At 42.8% G+C, this 19,984-nt stretch overlaps 1 protein-coding gene and 1 long non-coding RNA gene across 6 annotated transcripts in view; one reads left to right on the forward strand and one right to left on the reverse strand.

The window, feature by feature from the left end:
* ERCC6 (ERCC excision repair 6, chromatin remodeling factor) overlaps positions 1-12,785 on the reverse strand; it is a 73,918-nt gene extending 61,133 nt beyond the window's left edge. For 2 of the 5 annotated variants that reach the window (XM_029932118.1, XM_029932116.1), the window contains exons 1-4: positions 12,678-12,785; positions 6,822-7,254; positions 4,867-4,987; positions 2,207-2,318 (exon numbers count right to left, since the gene is read on the reverse strand). In XM_029932118.1, coding sequence (XP_029787978.1) covers positions 2,207-2,318; positions 4,867-4,987; positions 6,822-7,240 — 652 coding nt within the window. In that variant the 5' untranslated portion in view covers positions 7,241-7,254; positions 12,678-12,785. Of the gene's footprint in view, positions 1-2,206; positions 2,319-4,844; positions 4,988-6,821; positions 7,255-12,677 lie in introns of those variants that run through there. The other 3 variants (XM_029932117.1, XM_029932120.1, XM_029932119.1) reach the window with 3 other exon arrangements.
* On the forward strand, positions 12,358-19,117 carry LOC115285632. The gene is made up of 2 exons (XR_003905618.1): positions 12,358-12,779; positions 18,956-19,117. It is a non-coding gene; the product is annotated as an uncharacterized LOC115285632 (long non-coding RNA).
* Positions 19,118-19,984: the final 867 nt, after the last annotated feature.

Raw genomic sequence — 19,984 nt, forward strand, 5'->3', positions numbered from 1 at the left:
CTAGTGGTCAGGACAGAGCCTGATGCGGGGCTCAAACCCACAAACTGTGAGATCATGACCTGAGCTGAAGTCAGACACTTAACTGACTGAGCCACCCAGGCGCCCCGACGGTCAAGTCGTTAACCCTTTCCTAAGAGTTCTTTAATACACTCTGGATCGGTGTCCTTCAATTAATACGTGTATTGCGAATATCTTCTCCGATTCTGCAGCTTGCCTTTTCACTCTCTTCATGCCCTCTTTTGATGAATAGAAGTTTAGTTGAGGTCACTTATCAAATCTGTTCCTTTACAGAAACTGTTTTTGTGTCTCATTAAGTCTTTGCCCCAAAAATCATGAAAATACTTTCCTACACTATATTCTAAATGCTTTATTTTACCATTATATCTTTATAATCCTTTCAGAATTTATCTTCCTACATAGTGTAATGGGCCAAGATTCATTTTATCTTCATGTGAATTAACCCAGTACCACATTCTGAAAAGATAACACTTCCCCACAGCACTGCACTGCCACATCTGTCATAAAGCAAGTAACCACATATGGGTGGGTCTGTTTGCTGAACCCTATATTCTGTCCCCCTGATCTATTTGTCTTTCCTTGTGCCAATACCCACGGCCCTAATTACTGCAGCTTGATCGTAGGTCTTGAAATTCTGTTCTTCTTCAAGACTGACTTTTCTTGGGGTGCCTGGGTGGCTTAGTGGGTTGAGCATCCGACTCCTGATTTCAGCTCAGGTCATGATTTCTCAGTTCCTGAGATCAAGACCCATGCTTGGCTCTGCACTGTCAGTGCAGAGCCTGCCTGGGATTTTCTTCCCTCTCTCTCTCCAGGTTCACGCACTCTCTCAAAATAAATAAATAAATAAACAAACAAACAGATGGACTTTTCTTGGCCCAATAATTTTTATCTCAGTTTTAGAATTAGCTTGTTATTGCCCCCACCCTCAAAAAACCCACTGTGGAAACGGTCAGAGGGCCAAAAGGAAAATCAGGAGAGACTGGGATCCTGGAGGCACAGAAGTATCAGCTGCTACAGACAGGGCAGGTGGAACAAGAATGAAAGGGGGCTTTTGGAATCGGGAAGTCTATTAATCCTGGACAAAGTTTTATCAAAGAAGCAAGAGCAGGTAAAATGCAGTGGCAGGTTTTAGGCAGCCGGACAGGAACAATGAGAATCATAGACCCTCAGCAATGAGAAAGCCTCGGTTACAGGACCAATGAATTGGGAGACTGAACTTTTAAAAGTCCATGTCTCTATTTTTTAATGTTTATTTATTTACTGAGAAAGCGCACACACTCGCATAAGAGGGAGAGAGAGAACCCCAAGCAGGCTCCACACTGTCAGCTCAGAGCCCAACACAGGGCTTGATCTCATGAAGCATGAGATCATGACCTGGGCTGAAACCAAGAGCTGGTCACTTAACCAACTGAGCCCCCCAGGTGTGCCAGTCTAGTACTTTTGGTTCCACCGCCTCAATTCTTCATAATAATTCTGCTGTATTATCGAACAGGTTTTTGGAGCTGGTAGAAGACATTTGTTTGGAAAGCTTAAATGCTAAGGAGCTTCAATCTATATTTCAAGTATTAAATGACGGAGCAGCTACCAACAATTTCTAAATACACACCCACACACACATACACATACAGACCACAAAGATATTTCATTTCAGAGCTTATGCATTTTCCCAAAAGGTTTTCCAAAAGACATCCATCCTAGGCAGTAATAAAAACAAATTAAAGCCATACTATAACCTGAATGAAGATGCCCTTTCTTAAATGAGAAGTGATGCTTGGAAAGCCTGCCAAACATGTCCCAAAAAGATATGTAAAAGCAATTCTATGAATGCTGACTGAGGATGTTGGGCCTAAAAATGTAATTTGATCAGATGCTAGTCGTCTCTACAAAATTAACCACACAAGAAGGCTAAGATCCCTAATTTATTAAATATAATACCAAATGTGCACCAGCAGCCTCTAGTAGATGGAGTTAAACATTTACTTTCATTCTTTAAAAACCCCACATAACTTGAAAGAGATTTGGTTCTGCAGAAGTAGAGAATAAAATTTTCCTAATTCTGTTTTAACACTAAGACAAAGAAACACATTTTTAGGGAACCGTGGCCATGACTGAGGAGACACCCTCCACCAACTTACAGGCACCAGGCACCAATTCAAGAACCAGGAGACACTGTTCCCAGTATCCTCACCTGTATCCTCCTCCTCCAGACCAGCATGATCTATTTCAACTTGTACCTCTGCTCCTCCAAGGATGGCCTGGAGACGTTTTTGTTTTGCTGTGATCTTCTTTAACTGTTGTTCCTTAAATGGTAAATATTGAATACAGAAAATAGTCATGATTTGTTACATACAAAAGATAAATTTACAAGCCTTAATCAAGAACAAACTAAAACAGAAATTCCGTATATTACTATTATTAAATAGAACCTTATTTGAACGACCGCCACTTTTCTAGCAGGAAGCAGGCCTCAAGGCATTTCCATCAGGCAGGCATCCCTGTCCGCACCCACTCTCCTGGCTGGGCCGCACAGCCATCTATGAGCCTGAGTACCTAAGTTCACATATACTGACTCTCCGCTGACCTGGGAGGAACCGCTCTCCTCGGTTCTCCCCATTACACACTGGGTAAATTATTAAACTTTGTTTCTGACCTTACCAACCAATGGGCCATGAGGTCAACAGGCTGTGGAATAAGAAACATAAACACAAATGTTCAAACACTTGAAAAAGTCAGCCCCTTTGATAACCTACCGTACTTATAATTGTCCTTTAGAGTATTCTACCCAATCACAAGACTTTAAAAGGAATACAGGGCCGCCTGGCTGGCTCAGTCAGTTAAGCTGCTCACTCTTGGTTTTGGCCTGAATCATGATCTTGTGGTTCACAGGATCAAACCCCATGTCAGTCTCTGAATCAACAGCTCAGAGACTGCTTGGGATTCTTTCCCTCACTCTCCCTCTCTCTCTGTGCCCTACCCCACTCACATTCTCTCAAAATAAACAAACATTTAAAAAAAAAAAGGAATATACATTTTGATATGCCCCTTTATCCTATGTACCCATGACCCCTTTGTCTGGTCTCCCTCTGAATCACCAGAGCTCAGCTATGCAGTCGTTCCTAAGGCCTCGCCAATTAACTAGGCCTAAGTTACCTGGTTCTTCCCAAGGTCAATAATGTTTAAACACTAAATATGAGTGTGGGACAAGAAATGCTGAATATAAATGCCACGTTACAGTAAACTGTATTTCATTTTCTTTCTCTCATTTAATCTCATTTAAACGGATTTTAAATTAAATCTCATTTAAAAGTGAGAAAATCTCATTTCTCAGTGGACATGGCTTGCCTAGTCAGTTGAATATGCAACTCTTGATTTTGGCTCAGGTCATGATCCCAGGGTCATGGGATAGAGCCTTGTGTTGGGTTCCATGTGAGCACAGAGCCTGCTTAAGATTTTTCCTCTCTTTCTCTCCCTCTCCCTCTGCCCCCTCCCCAACTCTCTATACGAACAAACAAAAAGAAACACACACACACACACACACACACACACACACACACACATCAGCTATTCTCAAAAAACAAAACAGTCTTTCTCTTTGAATAGTCTAATCATCAATGGACTTTAGAAACAGAAATATACAACTGAGTTAGATTAGTACCTAAAATGGTCCAATATTTGGTTCTCACTGCTCCTGGAAACCTCAGCTCACCAGAAGCCCAAGATCAGAGGTCTCTGCACATTAATTTGCATGTTCCAACAAGAGGCCAGATGTCCCCAAAGCGGAGACCCAGCTGCCTAAAGCCACTGCGAGCTCTGACCTTTGGGCTGCTATTGTGGTGGCAGGTAAGGAAGATGGGGTGGTGAAGATAATGGACTGGTGAGCAGAAAGCAAAAGGAGGAACCGAGTCTATATGCATCCACTAGTGGAGCTTAAGTAAGAGATTTAAGGACTTTACTCACTGCAGGGGGTCAAGTACAAGCATAAGAATATCTACTAGTCAATTTGGATGACATTTTGGATCAAATGATCAAAACTAGTCATTCCCACCTACTCCAATATATTTTCATAAAGTATATGTATATTCTAAAAACTGTTTCAAACCTCCTAAGTAACAGATCTTCCCTACCCTGAAATTGTACAACCCTTAGTGCAGACCCTTCAGTGTGACTGGGTGATGAGTGGAATACCTAATGCTGGCCTCTCAGAACAGTGAGCTTGAGTGTGTGAGGGGTATGGCTGTAGCAACAGGAAACACAGTGTACACAATAGTACAAGCAGGAGCTAAGCAGAAAAAAAAGAAAATTCATACCACGCAAGGAGACTGGATGAGGCGGCATGCCAAACAGGAGCCTAAACTAGGAAGACTACAATCCTAAACATCAATAAGGCAGCACGCAAAACCAACAAGGGGGTGCTTTCTTTATGAGTATATGTGTGTGTACTTTTTAAAATATTTTAATGTTTCTTTATTTAGTTTGAGGGAGAGAAAGAGAGTTCGTGCAGGAGGGGCAGAGAGAAAATCCCAAGCAAGCTCCACGCTATCAGTGTAGAGCCTGACGCAGGGCTCAATCCTCCAATCCATGAGATCACGACCTGAGCCGAAAGCAAGAGTAGGATGGACTCTTAACCGATGAAGCCACCCAGGTGCCCCTAAAAAAATATTCTTTAACAACAGATATTAAAGGAAAGCAGCTGAAAAATTAAACATACAAAAGGACCTCAAAAATTTTTATTATACATACATGCTTCATATATTTTAACTACTTTTCAGAATACTTCATTAAATATTAAATGAACATAAATGATGACTTTTTCAAAACAGCAATACCTAATTTGTTATTTGGATTCACCTTATTATACTTCTGTCGTTTCACGGAATCTAGTTTCCTGCTGACATCTCTGTTGGTGGCAGCTTGAGGGCTAAGTTGTTCAATAATTTTATTGATTTGCCTTAGCGATGTCCTACATGACCTGAAAAAATAAGATATAGTGTCTGTTTTCCACTCTGGTAACATTTTTTTAATACTGTGAGATAAAAGAAGTGCTAAAACAATGTCCTTTTACTTGTTATTAAGTGTAAGACAGAAGAAACTAAACCAGAATGCATATTCTTTTTGGCCACATATTGAACTTGAAGGGCTGTTACAAGTTAACTGCTAAGTGTTTTCTATGATCTGGCTGATTTAAATCAGCACATTACCATCTGTGAGCTGTTTCAATCATTCTACAAGCATTATAAAGGTCTACTCTATTCAAGAGACTGTGCTAAAACAATGTGCAGTAAGTTATCCTTTTAAATGAAAAAATGCATATACATGGTTTGTTTTTATTTAAAGATTTTATTTTTTTTTTAAGAACAGTTTTAGGTTCACAGCAAAACTGAAAGGAAGGTCCAGAGACTCCCATATACTTCCAGCCCCAAACACACACACCCTTCCCCATTATTAACAACCCATGCATGGGTTTTAAAGTCCCATTATGGAAGTCACCCAGAGTTTGGAAAAGAACTAAAAATGCTTATACATTTTCTTATATAAGTCAGATATCTGTGACAATTATTTTTCTTTCACAATATTGGAAGAGTTACTTGCTATAGCATTACATTTGACAGTGTAAAGGGGGAAAAAAATCAACCTATAATACACTGCTCCTAAAATACACATCGTAGAATGGTAAACTCCCAATTTTCAAAACACAAGTTCAATCTTGACACTTATGTAATTTGCTGTTTGTATCCTTTGTGGTTTTCAGGATAAAAGATGTTATCGATGGAAGTTACTGGCAGTCTAGCCACATGTCACCATTGCTCTACTGTTAACCTGTGTTGTAACTCTGCAGCACTCCGCTGTCACCTATGCAAGCAGTAGGTCAAATGTAAAGGAGTGTCTGTTATAAGGAGTCAAGCTCCTCACACCTGGAAGTCAGAGTACGAGTAATCCAGAATACGTCCTACTCAACAGGCCAAAAGGACCCACCAAGGTCCTGGCAGAAAACATGTCCGTTAAGCTCCCACAGCATCTGTAGCACAGTCTCCCCCACTGAGGGCAGCCAACAGTCCCACCTCTCCTCTACCCCAGCCACCCCCATCCGAGACTGCACTACCCCTCCACCCATTCCTGTCCTCCTTCTTGCTTGCCTGACACAGCCTAGAACATTGGTCATGACAGGGCAGACTGGCAATGGGGAGAAAGTTCAATCTTCCACCTGCCCCACCTTTTAACTCAGGTCCAGGGCCTGTTTCTCCTCTAAACCACAAATGAAGTCTCCACGGGACTTCATCTTTCCTATAGAGTCCCAAGTAGGACAGAAGAAAGGAAAAGCAAGGAGTTGTTTCTCATTATTTCTAGAAATGCAAATCTGAAAAATTACCAAAAGACTGACACTTGGTTTAGACACAGGAAACTGGAAAGAAACTACAGGACAAGAGAAAAATGTGAGGAGAGGGCAGTGGGTATGTTCCTGGCATCCTGAGTAGGACACATCACACCTTTAGGTACACTCCTCCTGAGAACCATTTTGTGCACATGCTTGTGAGTTCTGGGGCACTCAGCACAGTACTTCTCCCCAGGACATAATGCATACACAGGCTAGTGTGAACTGGACTGGAACCCTAACTACCATATTCCGTGCTGCTCCTGAGGGAAAGGGCTAGGGTTCACATACAAGGTGGAAGACTGCCCTGACTTCATCTTTCAAATTAGAGGTTCTACCAATTTTCTAAATTTCTGGACTACAGCTATTATCTGAATTTCTCTGTCACATGTAAACACAAATTCTGCAATCAGAGAAGATGGTCCACACTCACGTGAGGTCATCCAGGACTGATCGATACTCTTTCTCTGCATCAGCAAGTTGGGCCGCACGGCTGGCCTCATGAATGGCGCTGTCCACCTGCCGAAGCACACCCTGTTCCAGCACTTCCTGATCATACACATCCACACCCAACCCCTGCAGTTCAAGGGCCTGCGCGCTCAGCTCCACCGTCTGTATCTGATGTCTGTCGACGTGCAGCAGGGCTGGCCCTCTCCTCAGAACTTCTGATGTACAGCCCTCGACAGAAGTGGATGGTCTGTTAGCAAAGGAACAAGAGGGGAAGCTTTCCTCCACCTCTGCACTGCCATCATTTTCTTGCTTGATTGTCATTTCTTGTTTATCACTGACACACTGACTTTGTAAGTCTTGCTCCTGAGTGTGACTTGAGTGGGGGATTCTTGCATTTTGCATCCTCTACAGACTATCTAAAACAAAACAAAACAAAATGTATGTAATAAGCTTTTTGGTTATAAAGAATTGATTTCTACATAGTTTCTTAAAAATTTTATAATTAAAGGGGGTGCCTGGGTGTCTCAGTTGGTTGAATGTCTGACTTCAGCTCAGGTCATGATCTCATGGTTTGTGGGTTCAAGGCCACATCAGGCTCTGTGCTTACAGCTCAAAGCCTGGAGCCTGCTTCAGATTCTGTGTCTCCCTCTATTAGCCCCTCCCCTGCTCATGCTATGTCTGTCTCTCTCAAAAATAAACATTAAAAAAAAATTTTAAGAATTTTATAAGTAAAGAAGACTGATATCTCAAAAGATCAAATAAAAATCCTCCACTTGGATAATTTCAAGTTTCCAAATACTACTTTTCTTAAAAGGGTACTAGCTATACGTATTCTTGAATTTTGATAACAAAAAAAATAACCCCCCCCCAAAAAAGAAGAAAAAGACAAATAAGAAGGAAAAAATGCTGTAGCAGCAACAAAAGACATTTGGGGAGCCAACCAAGAAAGCTGGCAACCAAAATCTTGACTGACACCCTAAAGGTATTCCCCAAATCAACTGAAGTCATTGAATGCTGCTTTCCAGGTTAGCATTTTCACTGCCTTATGGCAAAAAAATTCCCAATACAGCGACATGATTAACTGTGATATGCAAATTTAGTGATGTAAGGAACAAGCTTCTCTATGAATCTGACACTAGAAACTTTTAGGCTAAACATTTACTCTAATTAACAAAAATTCCCAACAAGACATAAGAGCGCCACTCAAATCTGAATCTGAGAAAGATTAAATACTCTCAAAAACAACCCCATTTCAATGCGCAATACAATTTGCTGCAAATCAGGTTGGTGAAAACAGGTTGGGCCTGACAATAATCCAGTACAGACAAGGAAGATCCACCCTTACATAATGATGATACAAATATAAATTACTAAAGCTCTTTTGCAAAGCAATTTAACAATATCTATCAAGACTTAAAAATGCACATGAGCAGGTATTTATTCCAGAGAAATACTCACTGTAGCATGTCAATAACTTAATACAAGCATTAAGTATTCTCAGTGACAATGATATAAAAGCCTTATAAACTGAAAAAAAAAAAAGCTCCCCTAGTATGAACACATTTACGTTGGATTAAAAAAAAATGTATATCTGCCCGTGTGTGGAGGGAATGTGTTCAAAGTGATCTGGAGATACATATTAAACCGTCGGGGAGGGGGAAGCAGAAGGCATAAGGAGAAATAAAGGAAGCTTTTATATCTTACTCCACATACTCAGGAAATCTTTGAATGAAAATGCATTCATTATATTGACTGTATAACTCTATCTAAAAAACACATCAAAAAGCAATTCAATAACCAACATCCTTGCTTTTTATTTAACTGTGAATAAACGAAGGTTTCTTTCACCACTGAAACTTTATTCATATGAAATGACCAGAAGCTCTCCCAATAAGCCCCACCGATCTCTCATTAAATAAAACCAGCCTGGTGGCCAAGCACTAGGATACAAAGATGTCAGGAACTTAGCATCATCCCCTCCAGAGTAGCTCACTCTCTAGGGGAGGAGAAACATGTGAACAACACTGTAGGGCAGGTCTGTAGAAGAGCCACCAATAAGAGGTCACCTGGATAGAGGAAGGGACAATCCATTGGGTCTAAAGCTAAAACAAAAACAGAAATAAATAAAACCTCTACAAGCTAAGATTTGAACACCTGGCCCAAGGTTTGATACACAGAACATATTCCATATTATGATGAATGGAATAAGGTTCAAAGTGTGAACTATCGTAACCCATCGTAACCCGATGGCTGGGGCTCGTCCCTGGCGATGGGCGGTACCTGTTTCGATGGGCGGTACCTGTTTCGTCTGCCCCGACCCCGACCGACCGCAGGGCGGAGGCAGGGCGGAGAATCGTCGCGGGTCCTCCTCCTGAGGGAGGGAGAGAAAAAGGGGGCAGGAGAGGGAGACGCAGAGAGTAAAGACAGAACTCACGGTTCTCAGATCAGGCGAAAGAGAGCGTTTATTCAAAGAACTGTTCTTTATATAGTCTTCAGGGGGGGGAAACAAGGAAAGCTGACCTAGGCAGGCTACAGAGTCGAATGCATATCAGAGAAGCGCCCCGACTTTGCTTCAGCAATCTTGGGGGATTTTGATCTTTTGTGTGCCTTGGCCACTCACGTCTAGCTCAGCAAGACAGTCGCCAAAGTTATTTTGACCAGGAAATGGCAATCTCCAGCCTCCAGATGCAAATCTTGTTTACTGGCTCACTCAACTGAGTGATAATCCTTGCCTGAGGCAGACTGAACTTGGCGGGCCCGGCAGTGAACTGAGTCACTGGTGAATTCAGTCATAAAAATGAGAATCCCAGAAAGAAAGCAGATGAGAAGCAAAAGGAGGGGCTGGTACAGAGCTCATAAGCCACAGGTAACATGTCCAGCTTGCAGTGAGAGATGTGAATCTGGGCTCAAGAGAAAGGTCTGGAGGAGATGTGGATGCATCAGCAGAGCGAACAGCTCAAAAAAATCTCAAGACTATGTATGACAGGTACCAGAAATGCTTTCAGAGGGTAAGACGCTAACACTGCAAAGGTTAAAAGTGAACAGCAGAGTAAAAAGTTCTTCCTTTTTTGTGCCTCCTGATTACTTTCAGAAGAAAGGATCAACTTGGTCCTCTACCATTAGCTAGGCTGCATTTTCAACACAAAGGGCAGGATTCTGGCTCAGAGCCTTCACACTGGCTAGAATGAACAATTCTGTTTTCAGAGCACCTGGGTGGCTCAGTCAGTTGGGCATCCGACTTCGGCTCAGGTCATGATCTCACAGTTGGTCGGTTCAAGCTCCGCATCAGGCTCTGTGCTGACAGCTAGCTCAGAGCCTGGATGGAGCATGTCTTCGGATTCTGTGTCTCCTTCTCTTTCTGACCCTCCCCTGCTCACGCTCTCTCTCAAAATCATTAAAAAAAAATTAATAATTGTTTCATTGTTCTTATTTGTTCTTTCATTGTTCATTTGTTCTATAATTCTTATTTCATTTCATTCCTTTTTTAGTTTAAATCACAAATCTTAGTAATATTGTAGTACAAAAACAAAATTAAAATAATGATGTTTGGAGAAAACTTCTAATAATAGGAAAGAAGCAATGGTCAAAAATGGGAAATGATATGGCAAGTTCATGAAGAAAACCAGAAGGGAGTTGGAAATAGGTCACAAATTACCTAAGTAAAAGAAGTTGCAGTGGAGCAATGGGGACAAAAACCAGAGAGCAGGGAGTTAGGTGAGTAGATCAGGAAATGGAGGCCTCAAGTAGGTAACCTACCCCTGTGGTAGGGAGACAGCTGCAATGATAAAGTAATAATGGGTTGGGGGAGGGAAATTAAGTCAAGAACAACTACAGAATGCAACAGGAGCGAGGAGCTGTATAGGGAGATAACCTACAGAGAAGGCTGTATTGGGGACAGTAGCAGGGAAAGACCAAGTATAGATGTAAACAAAAGAAACATCTTTCTCCAACTCTGGCAGAAGAATGATCTTGATGTATCTAAATCTGTAAGCGCAGAGGAGGAAAGCTGAGGTCGACCACTGAGAAAATATGCCGCAAGGTAAAAGTCTGGGCATCTCCTGAGCCAAGGGACAAAGCTGAGATGGAGGCTGGAGAATAAAAATCTGGAATAAATGCCCTATAGAAGAGAAAAGGTGATGGGGGACAAACAGTGGTGACTGGTGTAGAGGGCTCCACAAAACCATGGATTGACAACAATCCCCAAGGCTACAATTTCCTCCTTCAATAATTAACATAACAGTCCCATGGGAAATGTCACTGTTGGGGGTTTTCAGAGCAGAAGTAGCAGAGGGCAAAAGGGCATGGATACAGATGCTGAGGCGGAGACATGTTCAAGTAACTGAACTTGGGGTCCAAGCTGTGGGAAAAAAAGAAAAAGTCAGAAGGGACTGGAATAGAAAGAGGGAAGACATCAAAAAGCCACCTGAAGAATGACTGTGGACCAATGAGCAAGCTGGGAATGAGAGCTGAAAACCAGGAGGTTCTCAACAGAAGATAAAGGGTTTCAAGTGAAATAAATCATCCATTCAACAATTTCAATTATATCAGGCAATGTACTAGGTTAACTAGTTTCTGTCCCCATAGAGCTTCGAGTCTCTTGGGGAAGACATCCATTTTAAAAATTATATAAACATATAAGTGTTCACACATATAAAATGTATGTTCATATATAAATTATACACACAAATATTATTATGGTAACTGCTATTAATCAACAGGATTTTTTAGGACAAAATAACAGAGGAACCTAATCGACAGTGCAGAGGTAGGTGTGAGAAGGGAAGCTGATAAAGTGATATCTGAACCCGTATCTGAAGGATGAACAGTATTAATCAGGCCAAAAGTGGAGTGAACATTTTGCAAAGAAACGTGTAATTCCTAAGGCTGGTGAGCTGGAAAAATGAAAGTTGGAACACAGTGAAATTGTTTTACTTTATCCTACATGAATAACTGAGTTAAAGTTGCTGATAAGGACTCCATTCATTGTGCAAATCTTACAGAAAATCTTCTAACACTCTGCAAGGTTTAATCATCTGAGAGAAACAGTATCTTCATTATCCTCCCCTTAAAGCACTGGGGTTCGGTGGGAAGAGCTGAATTTTAGTTTGCATATTTTCTTGCAAACATGCGTAGCCAGGGAGGGAGTGGGGCATAAGTGAAGATGGAGGAGTCGGGAGGATCACAAAGGACCTCGGAAAACACTAACTTTTATTCCAAGTGCAATGGACTGATTTTTAAGGGTTTTAAACAGAGTGATGATGGTTATGACCTAGTTCATGTTTGCAAGAGACCACCCGGAGACTACTGTGGTGATCACGGTAAACACACGGGTGAAAAGTGACGCCAGCTTGGAAAAGGGTGGCAGTAATGACGATAGACGCTACGAAGGAAACCAAGGTTACAGTATTTATATGCGGACTGCTCAATCCTCTACCACACACTCTCACTTGACTATATCAATGCCCAAAGCGCCTGACTTGAATTTACCCAGATTCTATCTTTCAAAGAACAAACTCCAAACAGGGCCGCGCCGACCCTACGTGCCGAGGCCGACCCAAAGGTCAGAAGTTGGTAGTTTGTGGCTAGCTGACTAGCCTGCGGCCAAAGGCTGCGACTGCCCACCGCCCCAGGTGAGCGCGCGCTGCTTCGTCACTTCCGGCCACAGGTGCGCCGGCACGGAAGGCGCGCGCGGGACCCGAGGGCCAACTCTCAGCCGCCCCCGCCGGTGGGATCCTTCAAGGCAGCCAGATGCCTGAGGCGAGGCCGTGGGTGCCTGTGAGTCCGAGCGGGGCCCAAGCATCCCCTGCCCGACGTTTAGCTCAGCCACCCGAACACTCACCCCAGGGCCGCGCGGACACCCGTACGGAAATGTAGAAGCCGCCACCGCCACCAGCCGTGGAAGCCAGACTGCTGGCTGCGGCGCATGCGTCTTCAGTCGGCCGTAAGCACCACCCCCAAGCGTGACCTGACGAGCGTGCGTGGGTGGGGCCTATTGTGCATGCGCCTGGCTGCCTAGAGGGCTGCCTAGAGCAGCGGGCGTGGTCACGTAATTGGAGGGTGCGTTGCGTCCTCCCCTTACTACTAGCCAGTCGTTTGTGAGGGTAGACCTGGGTAATGATTGGCTCTGTGTGTTGGGCCCGCGCTTCACTCCTGATCAAGAAATGCTCCTCTAGGAAAGCGATTGTAGGAATTAAAAGACATGTTTCCAGAGAGAGAGTGAGCCATAAGAATATAAATGCTTGCCATTAACCGCGAAGCCCAAAGAAAGTAAGTTTGGGGAAGGCAGCCGGCTTGAGTGTCACATTTCAGTAGCCACGCGCGGTAGACGTTGTGATCCCTGATGGTCATCTGGCATAGCTGTTGGCACCCCAAAATAGGGAGAGGGCTTATGTATCGCTGTTGCCCCTCCACCTCCCACACACATGTTGGGGCTGGGACGGTGTATATTGGGCCTACATGAATATTTTCATTGCCTCCTGCATCAATCATTTAACATCTGTCCTTGTATCAAAGAGGTAAGAAGAATTTTGAGCCCAAATAACTAGGTTTTTTTGGAACATTTGAAGAAACAAAATGTCCACACTTAGGTTCAGCTGATCTTTACCCAAGGAGTAGCCAGAATGTAGCCCGACCACAGCAGCAGCTGTACCATACAAGGCAACATCACAGCCGGGGGATCCCAGTGCTGGGAGAGGTTGCCAAAGCCAGAAAAGCCCCTGGGAGTAGCAATGAATGGATCTTTGTGTGGTTTTGTGTGAGTGTGTCGCTTTGTTTTGTTTTAGGGAAGGATCTTTGGGTCCTGGGTAGGGAAGTGCCTTCTTTGTTTTGAAGCCTGAAGTCTGACAATTAAAAAAGGGGGCTAGGAAGCTACTTGATGATGCTCAGTAATAACCCCATATCTCTCCCATTAGCAAGGTTAATTTACATATGCCTCAAGTCATCTCACATGAAAATGTAACTCATTTTTTTAAAAAAGGAATAAAGAATTCTAGTGATCTCCTAAATACAATAATTGAGAATAAGGCATTGTTAGATATTAGTTTTAATGCTTGAATATGAAAGCTGTTTCTCCCAGATATATAGTGGTTCCCAACCATTTTGAGAATGAGGCTCTCTTTTCAATGAGCATTATTTTGGTGAGCCCCTATGTAACAATCAGAATTGGGACAGGAAGCAGATGGTACACTCAAACTGGGTTTTTGAGGAGAATTAATAACTTTTACAAAGATGTGGGCAGGGTAAAGAAAACAACTCAAGATTGCACAGTACCCCTGGGGCAAGCAAGACTTCAGGAGCTATTCCCATATGTTATGAGCTGGATGCATCCCTCCAAATTCCATTTGAACCTCAAATGTGACTGTGTTTGGAGAAAAGATCTCTAAAGACCCTAAAAACTTTTACTAAGTTAAAATGAGGTTATTAGGGCAGGCTCTAATCCAATGTAACTGGTGTCCTTATAAGAAGAGGAGATTGGGGCATGGACATGCACAGAGGAAAGACCATGTAAAGACACGGAAGTGACAGCCATCTACAAGTCAAGAAGTACTATGTTATGGCAGCACTAACAAGTGAACACATCAGCCCAGTGCATGAAAAGGGTAAAAGGAAGACATAGGTTCAGAAGTGAATAGTTGAATGGAGAAAAACCAGTTAATGAGAGAAATGCACCAACCCGTGGTCACTCAGCAGGAGGGAATGAGGGAAATAAATACTTTGAACTCACTACTCTTCCATTATTTCATCTGCTGCTGCCTCCCATTGGCCAAAAGCTACTGAAAGCCAAAGGGCAACGGAGCCTGTTGATGCCATTCTGTAAAAATCAGCTTCTTAGAGCAGAGGGCAGGATAGAGAGAGATGGAGAGTAGGTTTGGAGCATCAAACTGAAATATGCATCATACCCCACACAATTGTAATTATCCCTGTAGTATCCCTTTAATTTGGCGAAGGTGTAATGAAACAGAGCTACTATTAGTTCAGTAAAGCTTTTTATATGAATTTGTATTTAGTTAATTAAAATATCTATGCACTTTCTTTAAGCCAAGTTTCTCCTGACCTCTGTGGCCTGAGCGTAGTAATAAGGTCACAATAGCAGCAACAACTCATGTTGACTCCTGTTCCCACCTGAATGCTAAGTAACCCTCTTTTCACTCATGCCCTTATGAATGAATTTAGTGCCCTTATAAAAGAGGCCCCAGAGAGATCCTTCGTCCCCTCTGCCATGTGAGGACACATTTAAAAGAAAAAAAAAAAAGTCCATGAACTAGGAAGTCAGCTCTTACCAGACACTGAATCTGTCAGCATCTTGATCTCCGATTTCCCAGCCTCCAGAACTATGAGAAATAAATTTCTGGTTTTTTTTTAAACCACCTAGTCTGTGGTAATTTGTTAGCAGCCTGAATGGACTAAGGCAGAAGAATATAAGAAAGAAGGTTAAGTAACTTACTTATAATACTCATTTATGAACCTAGGTTCCTGAATGTCAACCAAAACCTCTCTCCCCTCCCCCATATCCACTCAGTCCCCAAGTTCCATTGGTTCTGCTTCCCCCTTAGGTTACACACCTCTCCCATCTTCTCCATCCCCTCTGTTCAGTCTTCTTGACTGCTGCTACCAGCTTCCTACCTCCAGTCTTATTCCCTTACCCATATACTTGCATGTAAACACCAGAGGGATTTCAGACACTTATGTTCATGGCTCTCTTCTGTCACAGATCCACCCCTCCAGGATAAAATCCAAGCTATTAACATATTATCCAAGCCATTTCATTACCCTGCCCAATCTGATTTTTCTGTCCTTTTCTTTCTGGATGCCTATGCTCAACATTTAAGGAAGTATTTACTATTCTAATTGTGATGTGCTGCCGTCAGCTGGACTGGCTAGAAAGCCCATTGTGTGTGCCTCTTCCCAACTGTCTCAGTCTGCTCAGGCTGCCATAACAAAATACCATGCACCGTGTGGCTTACACAACAGGTACGGACTTTCACACAATTCTAGAGGCTGGAAAGTGCAATTCAATCCTGGTGAGGACTGTCTTCTGGCCTTGCAGACAACTACCTTCTCCCTGTCCTCATATGGTGGACAGAGAGTTCTGGTGTCTCTTCCTTTTCTTATAAGGGCACCAGCTCCATCAGATTAGGAGTCACCCCACTCTCAAGTCCTTATTTACCTTAAGTACTCCTAAAGGCTCTATCTTATAAATACAGTCACATTAGGAGTTAGGGCTTCGAAGTGTGAATCTGTGGCCTCACATACTTTCATACTTTAACCTTGAAATTGGCCGTGTAGGACTATTCACACTACAGATATCGCCAAAATCTGTGAACCAAGGGCTTTGGTAGGAGGAGGACAGTTTATCTTTTCCCGGAATACCCTGACTTGTTCTTCTCAGGCCTATGTGACTTTGCACATGGGTCTCTCTTCCTGGAATTCTCTCACCCATTCCAAACTCAGCCCAAAGTTTCTTTTTTCTGAAGCTTTCCCTGACCCTCTAAACAGAATTAGGCCTTTGCATCAGCTTTGCACCCGGAACCAACATTTTTGATATCTCTACTGTAGCACTTATTACTTTGTATTTTAATGCATTTTACATTACAAGCACTTTTACTGCCCTGACTGTAAGCCAGATTTTGTCCTGAGTGCTTTACAAATATTAACTCATTTAAATATGACCAGAATTGTCATTGTGCCTTTACTTTCTACCTAGTGTTTAGTGTAGGAAACTCTTTCCCTTCCCTTACAAAGCAGGACTAAGTTGACTCTCATTTTCAAAACTTCAGTGTATTTTCAGTGCCCCAATTTTGTTCCCCATCCTCCATAAACATGGAAAAACTAATGAAAACAACAATAGAAATATACTGGAAGTGCATTGAGCACTGTCCAAAACTGATAAATCTAAAAATAGCAGTAAAAGCATATTATTTAGAATTATGTGAGCAACCCCTACAAAAAAGTAAAGTTAAATATATATTGAATAAATGAACAAATAATTTTAAAGGTGAATAATATATAACAATGAACAATGGTTATATGATTCCATTGAAATATATACGTGTATATGTGTGTTAATGTGCATGTGTGTATACAGTAGAGGAGTCCAGTACAGAGAAAAGTAATAGTTTCCCTACTTTTTGGTCACACCTCCACCATGGCATTCTATGCCATTATCTTTCTTAGTCTCACCATTTCATATATTCTGCCCAACTTCATCTTTGCCCTGACTTTTTCTCAAATCCCTCCCTGATTAATTTTAGGCACTGCTCTTTTCCTAACCTTTTAGGGCCATTTCAGTAATCTTCAGCAAACATCTTGCTCTCCAAATCTGATCTATAAAAGAAAAGAACAGGAAATCTTGTCATTTGCAACAACATGGATGGACCTGGAAGGTGTCATAATATCATATCTGATAAAGGACTAGAATCCAGAATATATAAAGAACTCTTCCAACTCAATAACAACAACATAATCAATTAAAAATGGGCAAAGCATTTGAATCACCATTTCTCAAAAAGTATATGAATAAATGGCCAAGAAGCACATGAAAAGATGCCCAACATCATTAGTCCTTTCAGAAAGGCAAATCAAAACCACAGTTTTTTTACATGTTTATTTATTGGGGGGGGAGGGGCAGAGAGAGAAAGAATCCAAAATAGGCTCTGCGTTGACAGTGTAGAGCCTGATGCGCAACTTGAACTCATGAACCATGAGATCATGACCTGAAGTTGGATGTTTAACCAGCTGAGCCACCAAGGTGCCCCCAAAACCATTTTAATTAGTAGTTGTCAAGGGCTGGGAAAAAGGGAAGTTGGAGATTGATTTCTAGAGTACAGGTTTCTTCAGGGGGTCATGAAAATGTTCTGAAAATTAGTAGTAATGGTAATGTTTGCACAACACCAACTTTCATACTTTAAATGGGAATTTTATGGCATGTGAATGATATCAGTAATACAATTTTTTTAAAGCTCTAGTGCATTGGGGCTTGATTTTTTTTTTAATGTTTATTTATTTTGAGAAAGAGAGAGAGACAGCAGAAGCAGGTAAGGGGCAGAGAGAGAGAAAAAGAGAGAAGCGCAAGCAGACTCCATGCGTGGAGCCTGATGTGGGGTTCAATTCCACAACCCTGGGATCATGACCTAAGCCGAAATCAAGAGTCAAATGCTTAACCGACTGAGCCACCCAAGCACCCCTGAGGCTTGAATTCTTGTTTTGGAAATCTCGTGACAACTGCCATTTAAATAAGCCAAATGGACATTAGGTTAACTCAAGACGTGTCAGTGAGGTCATCCTAGACCACTCAGTCTCAACTGAGAACGGGCCTTTGGCTGACCTCAGGGATCAGCAGAGCTGACTCAGACCAGAGAAATTCCTCACTGACCTATAGAATTGTGAGATCCAAAAAATATTGACTGTGCATGTTCTGAAGTACTAACTAACATGGAGAGTGGCCCAGAAGGCTGTCAGAATGCTCAGCACCAGAGATGTGGAAAACAACAAGATCGCTCCCTTCTTAGGACTCACCATACCAGAGAGGACCTGTCATTTACACAAAGGTACAGGCAGTTCACAGGTCACTGCACTGTCGCCTTTAGAGTAAGCATACCCACAGGGACTCCAAAGACTGCACAGATAGCTGATATTCAAAGGAGATGCAGGAACGAGCAAATAGAAAGAGAACCGTTCCTCACCCATGGAGAGCAGGTGGCCCTTAAGTGGGGCCCTTCCGTGCACTGCACCTGTGCCAGGCCCGATGGGCACAGACACCCGGGGCCGGGAGGGGTGGCTGAGAGGGAGGGAGGCCACATGCTTTCCTCTGTCAGCAGCCCACTGCTTCTGAAGACTTGGGCAGAGAATCATAACACTCAAAATAAGCTGCATATTTACCTGCAAGGACACAAAGGTTTTAATCCCACATTTGAATACTGGCCAGATGTGACCTGGGTAATACTGTCTGGCAAGAGACCAACTTCTCTTTCTCTCTACTTTCGGGAACAGAAAAAGAACCTGAAAAAGCAAAGTTGGTAGTAATGTTTATCAGAGTGGGGAAGTCACATTTGTACATTGCTAAGTTAAAACTGGACAATTCAGCCTATTACCTTCTGACACTCATTTTTCTCTCCCTAGTATGTGGTGCTAGTCATGTGTCTGGCCCTTGGAAAGCAGAAGAATAAATGTCTGAGTCTTTGCTCATGTCCTGCTCCTTGGTGGTGATGGATATTCTACAAGTCCTCCATGATTTAGCTCAATTCAGCCCTTTCATAAAGCCTTCCTGACATCCAACTTCAATCTGCAGGAAATTCTCCTTGTTCTTTGTTCTCAACTTCAGCACAGTGCCACACACACACCCCCCCACACCACCGCCCAAGACAGCTTTGTAATTGGCTGGGTCACTGTCCGTTTCCCAAGATCTCAATCTCAGCTGCTCCTGAAACCTTGACCCTTTCCCTCCAGGGACACAGATGTCACTCTAAGCCTTGTCCTCTCTCTGAGCCGCAAGGACTGTCAGGTGCTACAGATAAAGAGGCCTGGCCACAGCCTCTCAATGCTGCAGCCGCTTGGGGACCACAGATCTCAAAGCCAACAGCTGTTCTCAGGCCGGAGAAAGTGGTGAAGCTTCAAAAACATGCTTCCTCCAGCCTGGCTGAGCCCCTACCCACAACCCACCTCATTTCTGTGAGGTCTGTGTTTAGAGACCCATGGATTCCTCAAGATGCCTTTTTAAGACTTCCTGCTCTTGGCTTGCAAATTGTTAATCAGTTTGTGGCAGCATAAATAAAATTAGAGGGTTTAATTAAAACTAATGAATGAGTGAGCGGAGACCAGCCTGGCTGCTTTGCTCTCTGAGCCTCGGAGCAGTAAATAATGAAAGTGTCACACAGCGAGTGAGATGTTTTAGCAGAAGAGTAGGGCCAGCAGAAACGAGGCCACAGAGAGCTCCTTCACCCAAGATGCAATTTGCAAGTTGGTGGAAACCCTATTTTTGTGTGTCTTATTAATTCTGCAGAAACTGCTCCAGTTTTCTGGCCTTTCCAAAAAAAAAAAAAAAAGGAGGAGCAGAGTAGCACACAGGATGCGCATTCTCTGTGTGTCCTTGGCCTGTGCTTTCGCAGGGCACTCCTTCATGTCCTAGTCCTTATGGAGGGGAGCCGGGGC

The sequence above is a fragment of the Suricata suricatta genome, chromosome 2 (genome assembly GCF_006229205.1).
Source record: "Suricata suricatta isolate VVHF042 chromosome 2, meerkat_22Aug2017_6uvM2_HiC, whole genome shotgun sequence".
NCBI lineage: Eukaryota > Metazoa > Chordata > Mammalia > Carnivora > Herpestidae > Suricata > Suricata suricatta.